This window comes from Parasteatoda tepidariorum, chromosome 6 (assembly GCF_982258835.1).
Source record: "Parasteatoda tepidariorum strain Cologne lab strain chromosome 6, Ptep-v5.0, whole genome shotgun sequence".
In the NCBI taxonomy this organism is placed as follows: domain Eukaryota; kingdom Metazoa; phylum Arthropoda; class Arachnida; order Araneae; family Theridiidae; genus Parasteatoda; species Parasteatoda tepidariorum.
The window spans coordinates 70,674,612-70,691,592 of NC_141760.1; the positions used below are offsets into that span (position 1 = coordinate 70,674,612).

The 16,981-nt window shown below is 27.5% G+C and overlaps 1 protein-coding gene across 4 annotated transcripts in view; it reads right to left on the reverse strand.

Moving 5' to 3' along the window:
- Positions 1-16,981, reverse strand: part of LOC107456467 (kin of IRRE-like protein 1) — a 224,475-nt gene that overhangs the window by 103,730 nt on the left and 103,764 nt on the right. For all 4 annotated transcript variants that reach the window (XM_087166016.1, XM_087166018.1, XM_087166017.1 and 1 more), the window contains exon 3: positions 5,667-5,769. In XM_087166016.1, the coding sequence (XP_087022142.1) occupies positions 5,667-5,730 (64 nt within the window). In that variant the 5' untranslated portion in view covers positions 5,731-5,769. The remainder of the gene's footprint in view (positions 1-5,666; positions 5,770-16,981) is intronic.

Here is a 16,981-nt window from a genome sequence, read left to right on the forward strand (position 1 = left end):
AATATTGTATCCCTTAATTGTTAAATGTAATTAGCGTAGTTGAGGTTCCCCTTGAACCATTAAAATTGAGTCCTAGAAAGTAAAAATCTGATTATTAGATCAAAAGTTATTCAGGATGGTCAGCTAATATTTTTACCCACTAAACATTTTAAAATTTATATACGTCAGGCAAAAAACAGTAAACTATCCATTCGTTTTAGATAATATATATGATGATATTTTGTAAAACATGCTAAAAGAAATTTTTAAAAAAATTTTTATTTTATGACTCAGTAAAAATCGCTTATTTCACGCCTTATTAGAAAGCATTTATAAAATGTTCTTTCGGTCAGCATAAGCAGTTTGCACCCATAAACTCGCCAACCATTTCAATTGTTTAAAAACACTATCTATTACGTTAGGATTTCTTGCAAAGCTCTAGGCTAAATTCTGTAAATACCTTTAAAGCAAAAATCGATGCAGAAATATGCATGGAATATGATTACGATTTCAAAAAAAAAAATATTTAAGCATAATAGCAAAGCATTAAAAAGAAGGAACACATCGTTTGCGCGTAACCATTTTTTAATGCCATCTCAAATGCCGCTCAGCTATATATTCCACAAAATACGCATGCAACTATTATGAGATTCAAAGGTGATTTAAATATCTTTTGAAAAAGGACCCTAAAGGATGTACTTAAGAGCTTTCTTTAACAACGCTCTAAAAATTTGAAAATGCTTCTAAAGATTCAAAATAGAAAGATAGCTTGAGGGGCATATGGTGAAACGCAATAGCAGTCAAATAAGGCTACCATTAAACTTATGCGTGGAATACAAATAGGCTTAATACTCAGCAATATGAAAAGGAGAATCAAGTGAAACAAAAGAAGAAAAAAATAAGAAATCGTTTTTGCATTATATCCGAGATTTCATGGAAAGTTAAGCATTTTCGTCACGATATGAACATTCCATATGTATTCCTTAAGTTTTGCAATATGTTAAAATACTTAGAATATTTGAGAAGAAATAACTCAAAATATTATTACAAACAAAAATAAGGAGCATATATCTGTCTTTTGAAATGATACTTGCTTTTAAATATTAGTGCAGTTCTAGCTCCTTTAAGTTTTAAGTTGGAAATTTTTCTAAATATATTTATAAGCTACAAAGAACAAATAAACTTATAGTGATGCTTAAATTTATGTAGTATTTAATTTTTAACAGAAGTTTGGGACTAAAACCCGTATTTAGTTTCTAACTTCAGAATGGAAAATTTCAGGGTCTAAATATATTAAAAATCAATATTACAAAAATGATGAAACTTAATTTCAACGCTAAAACTTCATATTGAAGTCAAACTATTATTGAAATATTCTTAAAATTTCTTTTTATTTTCAAATAAATGAAAGTATGTTTACAATAAAAAAGAAAAGATAGAAATTTATTAAAATTTCATTTTTTTGTGGTTTTTGTCTTTACCGAAATATCAGTCACATAATTGTTAATCCTCTCCTTAGTTCTACGGGAATACCAAATCAAAATCTAGGTAACTTTTACTGAAGCGCTATGGTAATGATTTCTTTTTAAATTGACAATAAAATATGGTTCTGGAATATGTGATTCAATTTGGTAAATGTGGTAAAGTATGGTAATTTTAACAAAATATCTTATAGCATTACATAAAACTATTTATGCTGTCAAAATCCTTTTTCAGCTTTGTATTTTTTTTTTTTACTAATTGTGTGGTTATAAGGACTACAACTTTGTAAAACCAGAATAGAAATTCTTGTATACTGCTTCCTTATTAAAATAAAAATTAGCAAATGAATAGTTTAAATACCGTATATTTAGGTTTTATTAAACAGAATTAGGGTTTTTTTTATTCAAAATGTCATTGTCATACAGTGCGGTAGTTTTACCAGATTTTTTTCCGTGTCCTATCTTATTAAATAGAAAAGATGTATTTAAATGCTAAATATCGCTTATGAACTGAAACTAATATTGTTTAAATTAATTACTATTATTAGCGATATTTAATAAAAATAATGATTTAAGTTTCATAGTTTTTCAAAAAAAAAAACGAAAACTGATTGTGCCTTTTTTTATACCCGCCTAAACAGTATGAAATGCATTTCTAAGGCTAAATTTTAAAATAGAAGGGGTATACTTGGTTAAAAACTTCTTTCCCTTAACGATATACAAGTTGAAAAAACTATCGACATGTTTTAAACACTGTAAAGAGGGCGCAAATTTTCTTGTCTTGCCGGAAGTGAATGAGAAGAAAAAAAGTGATTTTAAATAAAAAATGTAAAGTCGCCAGAGAAAAGTGGAAAAATAAAGGTTAGAAAGTAAAATCAGTATACGAGTAATAATAAACCTCAGTAGCCGAGAGAGAAAAAAAAAGATGAAAAAATGAATAAGAAGACCCACAGTGGCCGAGAAGGTCAAATTAGGGAAAAATGCATATAAGAAAAGACATACTTTTTCTACAGCGTAGTTTTAGTTAATGTTGCAATTTTCAAACCAATATAGAATCCGATGGCGAAGGAATGTGGATGAAACTTTACTTAATACAATATATGGACCATAAGGAAACGAAATCTGTAATTGAAAATAGTAAAAAGCAATAAAATATAAGAGTAAAGCAAAAATTTTAACTTTTAAATATTCTGATATGAGATAAAGTATCACGAGTTACATTCTTGACTTCCATATTAAATTCATCTTTTCAGTATCATCTAAGGTTCCCTATCAAAGTTCAAAGACGAAAACCTTCGATTACGTTCGATATCTTCATTCTCTTTCAAAGCATGGAAGTTTCTAAAACCATTCTCTTTTCTTTGTGCAGATGCTTGTTTTACAATCCCTTTTCCTTCAAAACATTGTCTCCCAGAAACACACAAAAGACAGCCGTGTTAAAGGAATACGTATGTCTGCTTTGCTTTGTTTGTTTATCAAAGGCAATGCGTCTCATTTGTTTCCGACGTTTCCATAAGAATGATTGAAGCTTTATGTCCTTTAAAGTTAAATAAAGAGCTTTATCTGAAATACAAAGAATATTCGCTGGGTTCCATCAAATAAGAAACATTATCATTCCAAAAAGGAAGTCGTTTCCGAAGACATATGTAAATTAAATTTGATAAACTACAGCAATTTTCGTGTTTTCAGTGTGCTAAAAATATATTAATCATTTTATAATTAATTTTACTGAGTCAAATGCTTATGAGCTATTATTGTTTCTGCAGTTCCAATTGCAACCGAGTCATTAAACTAAATACTTTGTAATTTATCCTTTTTCCGTTTATGCATCAAATATGCATATTTAATTCAAAAAATGAGATTTTTATGAAATAAAAATCTACGTATTAGTGTTTTGAAATAAAATTTGTGCGCTGAACTCTTATAATTTCTGTTTCATTAGAATATATAAATTTTCACTGATATATAGAATCCGTAGCACATTTATTTAATCAACATGACGTTTTATGTTTGCTTTCAGTTCAGTGTCATTTGTAAATTGCTTACATTCGATTCCCTACAGAACCACGGAAGAACCATTTACATCAAATTCTCCTTAGCTTACTTACACTGCAAAAAATTCTGAATCAAATTATAGTAAAAAGTACCGGCACTTTGAGTGCATCATCTGTAAAATCCTTTTACCGTAACGTAAATTTTTATCCTGAAATATTATGATGTAATTACAGTAATATTTATTTAACTAGAGTGATTTATTGATTTTATGATATTTATTGCTGCAAAAATTGCGGTATATCAATTTTTTTTTGTTCCGTAGCATGTTGCAGAAAAAATGGATTTAATGGTGAAAAGTACTGGCACCCTGAGTGCTGGACCATAATTTTATCCGGAACTTTTCACACTGTAAATATTTACTTTGAAGTTCATATACAGATTTTTTTTCCATAATATTAAAATACAAACAAATCATGGCTTGAATTACGCAGTGGGAAAGTAATCATTCATTAGTTTGTTCGCATTTTAGCATTTAGTAAACATTTTTACCAGCATTCGAAACTTTCATGGTTTTCTCTACTTTTACCTGAACTAAATTTCCTTGAAGCTTGAAGTTTTAAAATAGTCTTCAAGGCTAAATTGAAATGTGACAGATTCTCCCGCGTGATAACGTCAACTTACAGCGCTGTTTCCAACACCATATTCTATTCAAATATAGTAATAATATTTTTCAGCTCTTTCCTCAGTAATGACTTGGTGCAGAATGTTTATACAGCGGTGATTGCTACTCTTTCCAGCAGCTCCAAATTGCATTAATACCTTTTTCAATTGCCATCCATGAAAGGATAGCTATGTGTCGAATTGTAAACTATTGTTATTGCAGATTTTTCCCTATAGTTCATACAACTTTTATACTAAATTTTATCCACTACTCTTCCACAATGGATACCATTACAGGGTTATTCGGCAGTATTTTGTTCTTCAGTGTTAAAAAAGCATATTATAAAACTTCTGCATCTATAAACATGCATATTATATAACTGTTCGGTTCGAATAGATAAGACATATTGATTTTTCGAGAAATCTTTCAAAATCTATAAACTGATTTTACTAATTCTAATTAAATTTGTAAAATTCGAGATTAATTTAAAAACAAGTGGGTGATTTTATAAACAATATGCACAGCTCTCCCATCAGGCTCATTTTCTTACTTAATAGCAAGAAGTGAAATTGATTAATGGACAAATTTACGACAAATCGTTCATTATGAAGCAAGGACTAAAAAATGAAGCTTGAATACGTTCACAGTTCTTATTTTTTGTACTGTATATATGCTTCTAAATATTATAAATTTAAGGAAAAAAATTAGAAATTAAAATAAAGTAATATTTGATCCATAACAGCATATTCAAAAAATAAATAGTTGTCTCAGTTTTTAAAATAATTTTATATCCTGAAATTTTTTGCCTTATACTCACAAGCTACTAAACTTAATTTTTTTTGAGTATTTTTTGTAAAGAAATTTTACAAAAAACGTAATAGTTTCAAGCAAAAAACCGCACACAAACTATTTTGAATGCGTCTACGGAACGTTTCAAACCAAAATCAGCACAATGTCTAACTATTTTATAAGTAGGGTTAAAGCGTTATAAAAAGAATAACAAAATTTTAATTTATTAATAAAATACAAAATTTTTTTAAAAATATTGTTCGGAATTCATTAACGGTTTCTATGAAAGTAAACCATAAATATATGTTCCAAGTTCCCATAGCATTGACATCTTTCAAATCATATCTTTAGTTTTTCTGTTGTTTTGTATTAAAAAAACTCACATTATAATACATGGTATAGTCAACAAAAACAGATGGTGACAAAAAAACAGCAACGGTGGTTAATAAAAAAATGAGATAAAAAGGAAGGAATGCATTAAAAAGGAAAATCATTCAATAAGATCCCAGGGAATTGTGAAATCCATGGCCACCCTTGAAGATAATCAGTATTCGATCTGATTTCTAAAAGCTTTAGCAATTTATACAATGAATAGAATATAGGCCAAATAGATTTCCTTTTTCTCAGTTACTACTCTGCATTGAGCTACCAGCTATTGAATTTACCCGAAAAAAGATTAATCACGTTTACCCCATAATATATTCTACTTTCACAAATGTATGCAGCATGCAACTGCAGAAATTAAATATATAAAAACTTACCTGCTAGAATTTCACATATATTCAGATGTATTATAAAGTGCAGAAACAGCCACAGAGTAGTCATTATAAAATGAATATTAGTTTTCAAACTCCTTTCACAAACCTGTAAAAAAGAAATTTCATCAACTTTGAACGGAGTTAAAAAAATTTAAGAAATAAAAAAAAAAACAATTTAATTAAATCTGATATTTCATTAAAGAAATCTTTCTCTGCTGGATAGTGGGTAGAATTCTGAAATGTTTCTGAATGAATTCTGAAATGCTTCTGAATGAATTCTGAAATTCCTGAAAAAATATTTAAAAGAATAGCATACTTTTAAAAAGTTCCAAAATAAGTCACGGTATAAAGAATTGGCACTCAGGGTCTCGGTAATATTTTATGGTGAAATTCAGTTCACCATAAAATATTTCCATATAATTTCATATAGTATTATATAGAAATATTTTATGGTGATTTATAAATAAATCTGATATTTTATTTAATTAAATCTGTTATAATATATTATTTATAATTAAATCTGATATTTTATTATAATTTCATCATCATATTTTATATAATTTCCAATAATTTTCAAACTCCTTTCACAAACCTGTAAAAAAGAAATTTCATCAACTTTGAACGGAGTTAAAAAAATTTAAGAAATTAAAAAAAATAATTTAATTAAATCTGATATTTTATTAAAGAAATCTTTCTCTGCTGGATAGTGGGTAGAATTCTGAAATGTTTCTGAATGAATTCTGAAATGTTTCTGAATGAATTCTGAAATTCCTGAAAAAATATTTAAAAGAATAGCATACTTTTAAAAAGTTCCAAAATAAATCACGGTATAAAGAATTGGCACTCAGGGTCTCGGTAATATTTTATGGTGAAATTCAGTTTTACCAAGACATGCTGTGGGACACTAGCAATGAAATACCGTAATTTTTGCAGCAACAATGATCGTAAAATCTCTGAATCACTCTAATTAAATAAATACTTCGGTGAAAATTACAGAATATTATACAGTAAGACTTACGGCTTAATATTTTTCGTTAAAAATGGTTTTCACGGTAAAATAGACTTTGCGGATGCTGCATCCAAAGTGCCGGAAAGTTTTTACAGTGTAGATGTATTTAATTATCGAGATTCATTTAATTTGACAGCAAACTCAGTATGATAAATTGACACAATTCATATAGAAATATTAAACCTTATTTATGAAATTATCGCTGTACTTCAATCTTAAATTAAATTTTTAAATCATCGCTTTTTGATGAACTCGAATTCTTAATTTTCACTTAAAAAATATAAATTCTTCACTAAACTGATATATGACATGTTTTAAGAAGTATAAGATTGTTTCTTGATATTATTTTAATTGATAATGTATCTATAAAATAAATTATATATAAATCCTGACTACTTCCTGAATACTTTAGTATTCAGAATACTTTCTCTTTTCAACCACTTGTGAATTGTTCATAGAACTTTTGAAAATGTTTTTCTTTTGTTTTAAACAATAAAATATTTACGAACGAAAAATTAATAATTAAATCAAATAGAAAATTAAAATTGGAAAGTTGTGAAAGGAAACCAAATTAAAATATCTAACTTTAAATAAATAAATATTTCATTCTACCGCCGTTTCTTCTCTCCAACTGTTAACAAAAAGGTAATTAATGTTCAACTTTAGATTGTCTAAATAATTAAACGCAATCAAAAACTATGCTGCTTCGAAGCCTCTATTATTTGAAGAGCATAATGGGATAACATGTTAAATTATACATCAGTGAGTTTTAAAGAAATGTGCGTTAAAATGTGCGGGGCGAATAATTCTATAGAATCAAAAGCTGAAGGCGTTATCATAAAATCGATAAACAAAAACTCAGTTTCTTTACATGATTTCATTTTTATGCACCTATATTTTACTTAAGCAAAGTTTATGTTATTTTCCTTATATTAATGTAGAGTTACTGTCAAAATTAAGGGAACTAATACTGAAATGTTTCGAATTTACAGATATACATAGATACAATAGGTGAAAGCATTCCAAAGATCCCAGTCGTATATACTTATTTATACAGTTTTCTTTTTCAGTTTCCTTACTTTATCCTCATTCATTTGTACAATTGTGTTGTTAAATTACGACTTTGTAAAAATTTTATTTCTCTGAAACTATTCAAACAGTATCATTAAATTTTGTAACTTTGCCATATAAAGTTACATTCCCTGAACTGAAGAAAAAATTTGAATAATTTAGGATTCAAAAAATTTACGACTGTTATTAAATATAATAATAAATATAAAAATGTATTATTAAAAATAATTTTTGAATGGAATTATCTTTTGATAATTTTTGCTCATTTCACCCAAAAATTTCTCAAGAAAAAGAGAAATGCAGAAAAAAAATAACATTAAGGGGTCCACTTTCGACAGCTCTCTTGACTAAACTATTACATGAAAAATAATCTTCGAATGGAATTATTTTTAGATAATTTTTCTCATTTCGCCCAAAAATTTCTCAAGAAAAAGAGAAATTTAAAAAAAAAAGCAAAATAACATTAAGGGGTCCCCTTTCGACCGCTCTCTTGACTAAACTATTTACCTATATTTCCCAGATTGTAGGTACCCTTTTGTACTTTGAGGGTTAGGAATCCAAATCCGACACAGAAAGTTATATGCGTCTGATTTTGTAGCTTTCTTTAAATATCGAATGCTAAAATTGATTTGCATGTCTAAGGTTCTCCTTTCTAATCCTTATAGCTGTGCTCTGGTGCTTGAAAATCTAATGTTTAGATCCTAAGTAACTTAAGGTAGTTCGGGGTTTTTTTGTGCTCTGTGCATTGAATTTATCCGTAAAAATACAATCGTGTTGCCGCTAGATTAACTATATTCAGTTTCATCAGACATAATGCTGTTTATCGAGGTCAACCAAATATAAAATCAAAAATTACCGTAATCTACAATTTACATTGGTACTTATTTCTTTCCTTGGTCCATACGAAACTTGTTTTCACAGTACCTATAGCGCACAGTACTTATATCTTGGTACCAATATTAGTGCAATAGGTACATACTAAAACAACCAAATGACATAAAAAAAAGTAGTACCCAATACCAAAATTATTTAAGGATCATTCGCATCAATAACAGCGCGAAATTTTTTAATGGCTTCCATAAGCGAAAATTTACTTTTCTCAATTAATTTCGCTTATCACAAACAGATTATATTTTAGATTTTCTTGAATTTTAAATTTGCTCCTACTATGAAAATTACTTTATTTAAATTCTCGAAAGTAATTAGTAACGACGCTAATATTTTTATAATCCTTTTTGGCAAACTAAGGGCAAACTAATCGCCATACTGACATTGACACAGGTGCTTTTTATCCAATTGCGGTACAAAATAAAATAATATTGGTATTGAGAACTTACAATCTGAATAGAGGATCCCAATATAAATGTGTAAGTATTATGGTAATAGGTGCTTTACCGCTCTCCTAAATGGTTAAGTACCCTAATATTTTCCATACTACGCATTTATTTATTTGTTATTCGTCGAATAATCTGTTGCAGTTACATACAATTAGACTTACCGTAATATAAGTAAGAAATTCCGCTCACCAAAAGAACGATTATTACATACAGTATCACTGAATCAATGATACTCAGAATTTAAAGCAATTTTCCCATAGCTGATTAGATAACAATTTTATTATATTAGTTCTTGTGAGGTTACCATTAGTTAAATATAATCAATACAATGATTTTATCAATATAGGAAACGTGGTTTCGAATACCTTTCAAAATATGAATTTGGTGACGTCATCACCATACTTCGCGAAATAATTAATGTTGACTTTACTGTGGATAACCTAACATAGTGAATCGGAGATACATAATTTTAAAAAAAAGTGACATAAACTAGGTCTTGAATAATTACAGCAGCAAGCTAGAAATTCGCTCATATAATAAAATTTTAATGGAAAACTTTTTCTTTGATAAGTAGCGCGTGAATTGGATGTTGAAAGGGTGAGATTTTTAATGTAAACTATGTACGTATTAGAACATATGTACTCCAAATTTAGTGATAGTTGGAATTTCTGATTTTTATTCGGTACATGTTTATTACTTACGGTATGCGCATGCGGTACATAACATACACATACACGTAAACATTCTTTTTCATTTATATAGATTTAGAGTTATGAGTATCAGTTAACAAATCATTTTTTTAAGATAAAAACTTCACAACGTTCAGAAATATCGAACGATATAGCTATCTAAAAACTACACTAAATGCATTTGTTCAAAAACAATTTCCTTGCCGAAACACTCAATTAAACAAATTGCATTGAAAAACGAATCAAATAAAGTTTTTAATGTTAAATTTAACTTTTTGAAGACAACTCAAAAGCAATTAAATTTTGCAATTTATTCTCTTTTAAGTTCTCAAAAGCAAAAGGGAATATAATATTAAAAATGAAAAAAAATCTTATTTGCATATTCAGCATTCGTGTTATTACTTAAACCGAATAGTTAATAGTAATATGATTTTTCATATTTAACTAATGCTTGGTGAGGACAATGCCTCGGGAAAAATAAATGAATTTATTTAAGTTTTCGCACTAAGGCTTATTGTATAAGCTTATGAACTTTAAAAAAAATGCGCTAATTACAAATGAGAACCCTAAAGACTTTTTATGTTGTCTGAAATGAGAGCAATTTTTTCTCGCTTTGTGTAACTGCCTCCGCTACAATAATGACTTTAAAAACACATTTCTCTTGTCAATGTTTTGTATGATGCTCATAATGCTTCACATATTCTTAATTGCGATTTATTATTTGTTTGTACACCGAAAATAAAAGTCGCATTAAATATGCGTAAAAAATAGCTTCCTGCCTAATAACGAACACGGTATTCAGTAATGCAGTGGCATCGGGCTTCAACTAATTGAAAAATCGATGAAAAAATATTTAGATAAGAATTTTTTTTTAATGGAGGGGTATTTTTTCCAGCTTCAATACCGTCGTTATTGCATAAAGTAACTGAAACATTTTAGTGATCGTTATGGATATTTTACGGAAAAAAACTGAACAAACTGAATGAATTATATGACTTTCAAAAAATCGCTTCACCGCTCTATCTGCCTTGATTAACCGAGATACTCTCATTTTGCTTCCCTTTTATTTTGCTAGAAGCAGAAGCATTCGGTCGATTATGACGCGGGTTCTTCTGCTATTTTTTGCGAAAATACCCACTTTTTTTGCTTCTTTGATAAAATGTTTCAGCATGGAAAGCGATAACGCTTTTATCGGATTTTTTTCGAAGAGCTTTTTGATCTTTTTCTTTCATGTAGGCTAAAATCCGTTTTGATTTTACAATCAATCTATTGCAAGTACATGCTTTAAGCAGTATCTGCATGTATGTTAGGTACAAAAGAATTTTGGCAGTGATTTACTAAAGAGCTGATAAATAAGAAATTTAAAACTCTTTATAGTAAAGGAAGAAAAAAGCTAAATTACAATCTTGTTTTTCCAGTTTTTAAATTTGTTTTCGGAAAAGGAAAAAGATTAGCCTGTTATAATATGCCAATATAACACAAAAGTGAAGCTTTTACGTGTTTTTTCATATTGATTAAAACCATTTGTGATTGTCAATTAATTAGAATTTTTTTCCTTGCATAATAATTTTTTTAAATGCATTGATCCTTTATGCTTCCTTCAAGTATCACATCACAATGATTTATTAAAATATGATATACATCAGAAACATAAATATTTTTGAAGATATCATACATAAAAATACTTTTTATAATATTATTGTTTTTAAAATTAATCCATCGATGCACGGAAAAAAAAACTGGTAAAATTACAGTACTGTATGATTATGAAATTTCTGGTAAAATAAAAATATAAGTATGGTGGGAAAAATAAACGGTTTTCAAACCATTCATTTGATAACTTACCGGGGCATATGGTAACGGAATACTGAAATTCTGGGTTTTAAAAACCATAGTTCTTTTGCCACACATTTAGTAAAAAGTAAAAAACTGAAGCGAAATTAACCCAATGAGTGGTTTTTATAGCGTGCTCTAAAGTATCATGTTAACATCTCTCAAATTTATAAATCCTAGATTAAAGAACCACATTTTTTTGAACTTCAACAACATCATTACCAAAGAACTGGTCAAAAGTAGCAGGATTTTTCGTGCTCCCATAGAACCAAGCTAAATTTTAGTCTGTTTTGCTAGTTTTGAGCATACTTTTTTTCTCAGATTGGTACCAACATTGAAAATAACTGAGTAATATTTTTATGTCCTATCTGTCTACAATTTCTCGTTAAATAAACTATAAGCTATGTATTAAATTTTGAACAAAATCACAGCTTGTACCTGTTAATTTTTCAAAGTAACAGGTACAAAATAGCAAGTGATTTAAATTATTCACTGATTTTTAAAAACATTTGAATAATTTTAGATACCTTACTGTTGCATACATAGATTACACGCTATTAATTAATTTAAACTCACAGATTTCAAAAATTACAAGATGAACTGTTTAATTAAGATATAAACTGGAAAATAAAATCTTGAACAAAATCACAGCTTGTACCTGTTAATTTTTCAAATTAATAATAATTTTTCAAATTTACAATTAATTTTTCAAATTAACAGGTACAAAATAACAAGTGATTTAAATTATTCACTGATTATTAATAAATTTGAATCTCTTTAGATACCTTACAGTTGCACACATAGATTACACGCTAAGAATTAATTTAAACTCACAGATTTTATAAATCACAACAAGATGAACTGTTTAATTAAGATGTAAATTGGAAATTAAAATTAAATATATAGTTTTCAACAAGCATTCTTAGCTAAATACATGCAAGTGAATGATTTATTTAAGAACATTTTAACAAATCTTAGATTATGGTTTACTTAATACAATATTAAGTAGCTTTAAATGTGGTGAAACTACGCTAAACAACACAAAGCTATTCAATTAAACCTGTCTTTTATTTATTAGAAATATTACATTTCAAAAGTAATAAATATTCATCAAAAACAATAAAATAATTTATTTCAAAAAATGTACTTCTGACAATCATTTAAATGTCTTTACTTCCTATTTTTTTCCCACTAATTTTGATTCCCAATTAATTAGGTAATTATAAATGCATTAACTGCACTAAACGTCATAAATATATGAAATTTATTCTTCTGTATGAAATTTATTCCTTTGAATTTATTTATAATGCTTAAAAATACGAAAAATATTTCTCCAAAAATATGTACTTTTTACATTAATTTAAATGTAAGTACTACTTCTTTTTTTATTCCAAATTAGTTAGTTGCTTATAAGTTGATAAAATATGCCTTAGACATTATAAAGATACTATATATTTTTTTTTTTTGATTTTACTTGTATGTTCCATTACAAAATTATGAAATATATATTCAAAGCAATATAATCAGTGTTTAAAAAAACGTACTTTTCGTAATCACTTAAATGTCTGTAATGAAACCTATAATTTGTTTTTTTACTTCGTTCATTAGAGTTTATTTTTTAAAAATTAATAAACACATATTTCATAGTTTAGGGTATTTTCTGTGAAAATGTGTTTATCCATATGCATATTTCTAGAACGAATTTTTTAATGATACGATTTGAAAACGGAATCATTGAAGTATCAGCATATAAATTTTTAAAGCAAAACATAAAATAAAATAAAAATATTTTTATGCGTTTACTTTTGATAATACAAACTGTGAGACGCATAAATTTTATTACAAATTATTAGCATGAGATTTCTTCAGCAATCTCTAATATTTTGAAATTATAGATAACATTATTTTTTTTAAGATAATGCATTTCTTTATTATTTTTTAAACTTTTTTTATACATGTATAAAAATATATATTAAACTTCCATATATTTACAGTTTAATATAAATTTTCTATAAAGAAAATTATTAAATTACATTAATTATTTTTTTCTAAGCAAACTTTTTTCTCGTGCATAATTGCACTTAAATTGCATTCGTAGTAATAAAAAACCAATTTAACATTAAGTCATCTTAAAAGTTTAACCCGAACGTACAGTTTATTAAAAATTTTGAAATTTCACTTGAAAAAAAACGATTTCATACATTTTGCATTAAATGGGCACAACTTTGAATGGCTCTCTTTGAAGAAGTAAAATGGCAACATTTATTAATTTCTAAACGTGATTGTTTAGTTTTTAATGTACCTCACGTACTTTAAGAACTAGACTACCCTGTTCTCAAACCTCTTATAGTTCATTTTATAATTAATTTCAATTTTAATTCATACCGAAATAATTAAACTGCATATATTATTACTTCATGTTACCGTAAGCTTTTACATTAATCTTAAATTAGTGGAAATATTTTTTTTTAGCATTCGCTAGAATGCACTGTAAACATTTGAGGTCAAATTACCGAAAAAATTACCAATACTCAGTACTATTTTTTTACCGTTAAATTCATTTTAATCGAAACATATTGCAGAACAAAAAATCTTATCTACCATAATGTCTACTACAATAATTACCATAAAATCATAGAATAACTCAAATTCAATAAGTGCTATTAAAATTAATGTGTAATATTTTTTTTAATTTGTTTCTTATGGTAAAATGGATTTTTTTCTCTATGTATTCTTGCATGAACCCGTTATGCATACACGGATTTTAATTTTTGATTCTTTTTCTGCAACTCCAGATTCACAATAAGACAAATTATCTTTCTTTCAACTCGCTTGCGCTCTCTTTATGCTTTGAATTTGCTCCATTTTTTAAGTTTTAAAGACTTATTTCTAATTAAAGACTCATTTTCTTGAAGATAGGTAAAAAAATGAACGAATAAAAAGCTTTGCAAAACCTTAGCATTATTGAACGCTTTCTAGCAACAGCCGCAAATTCTCTCTAACTTTGGCTCAAAAATTCAAATGTCAAAGGATTATGTAAACTATCCAGAGACCCCATGGTTTATTCATCCTCTACGCAAGGAAATGCATTTTTCATTTGGACTACTTTATGTGAAACCAGAAAGGTATACAATTCACGTGTCGATTCGAATTTCATGCAAAGGATCAGACTTTGTGAATAACATTCACTATTTTTCTAAACTATCTGAACAAAAACATTTTAGTGTCAAAATTTTACTTTTTTAGAGAAAAATAAGGCTAAAACAACCAGGATAAGCAACACATAAAAGAAACATTTTTCGTCACCGGAATATTATGAGCTGATGCCATTTCAAAACTCCAATTCTCTGTTTCTTTATTTTTTAGGCTGGGAAAAACGAAAGAGACCATAAAAGGAAACCAGGTCTCTTTTTACTTGAACAAACATATTTCTCTATTCAAAGCACTTTTGTTTCAGCAATGAGTTTAAAATATAGTGAATAATAATAAATCGACTTAAAATGGCGAGAAAAGCTTAGAAAAGGTTTAAAATATTTTAAAATATGCAATACAATGAATACGGTAAAAGTATTTTATTTTACATCAATTTTTTTACAGTAAAATCATTTTCGGTACTGTGTATGGAGGAAAAAAATCTAGTAGAATTACTGTAACGTATGATACTGATATTTCTGGCAACAAAAAAACTAATAATAATTTAGGTTAATAAAACAAAAATTTGGGATATAAATTCCCTCAAATTTTCATTTGGTACCATCCAAGGCAACGAAACCATTCATTGGGTAATTTTTCCAGTTCATTTGGTGCCAGAATTTTTCTGGTTTTCAACACTAGAGTTCTTATTATCATCCATTTCGTAAAAAATACAAAACTGAAAAGTAAATTTCACATCATGAATTGTTTTTATTCCATGATCTAAGGTAAGTAATCATGCAAAATTATTACCAAAGCTCTTCCGTAAATATTGCCGAGCTTTTTGTGATTCCATAGAGCAAGAAACATGGCAAATTTTTCCATATTTTGGTGGCTTCGAGCATACTTCTTTTTCTTTATGTTCCTTACCCAATCTATTGACAATTATTTTTCTTTCATTAATACTTATGTAAATATGCACATTAAGCTTAAATTTAATTTGTTTAGTAACAGCCCACTTTGAGCCAGGAGACTCATGAAGGCTGTATGGTTTTGTGACCAATGGAATGGTTGAGACAATGTTAGTGTTTCGCCTATACTTCCCGGCCAATCTCGTATTAATCGGTAGAAAACTGAATCAGTTTTAAGGGGCTGTTGATGATTAAAACCTAGTCCTTAACAACATCAGTTCAAAGTTTTTTAACTCTTAGCCATCTGAAAGGCAATGCAAATAATTTTTACGTGTCGATTATATTGTGTGCCATTGTCAATGTTTTTAATGTTCAAGCCGTAGCCTTTCAATTTTGAAAAAATCACGAAAAACAATAAAGCTTAAGGTTTAAGATTTGGGACAAATAAATTTATTGGGACCATATTTTTCAGATTTGGCTATCCCATAATTTATTTGTCATGGACTCAGAAAAAAACATTGTCAAATCAACCAGAATTCTGCTATCTTTTATCGCTATTTATATTTTTTCTAGCCAAATAAGAGTACCAAAAAGAGTTTCAATCGAATTTAGATTATTCAAAGAAAATGAATTATTATTCATGCACTACGTTGCTTTTTTTTAAATGTTTATTTTGCTCACTGCACATGTATTTTTTACATTTGTAATGAAGTCAAACTTATATACGTAATAAAGAGAACAAATTTCATATACTTCTCTATATGTACTATCATCTGTAAATTAATGATTAAGTTTGTTGAGTTAAAAAAAAGAGGAATTTATTAAAAAAAATAATATTTCCTCCATCATGGTCTTTTTTTTTAACATAGTCTACGCTAATTATTTTTATGCTGACTGAATACAGATAAGTATATTATAGTAAGGAATCTGATTTAATATAGTACGATTAAAAGAAGCGAAAACATATGGCTTTAAATTCAACTGAGTGTAAATATTTAATTAAGTTAACAAATAGTATTTGTATATTTTTAGACTCTTACTTATTATATAAATAAGAATTTGTTCTTTAAAACACTTAAAAAAGATATATGCCAATTAAAATTGCCAATTATTGAAAAGTTCAAAAAAATTAAATTATTGAAGTAATATAAATTTTTTAAAATTTTTTTATAACATTATGCTTTAGATTCAAACACTTTCCGAAATTAAAGTATGTTATTAATGGGTGTATGAGAGTAATTTTTGTTTTACACGGAGAAAACAAATTGATAAAATTACTGCACTGGATCGAAATGACGTTGCTTGTAAAATAAACTATAATTCTTGTCTATTTATT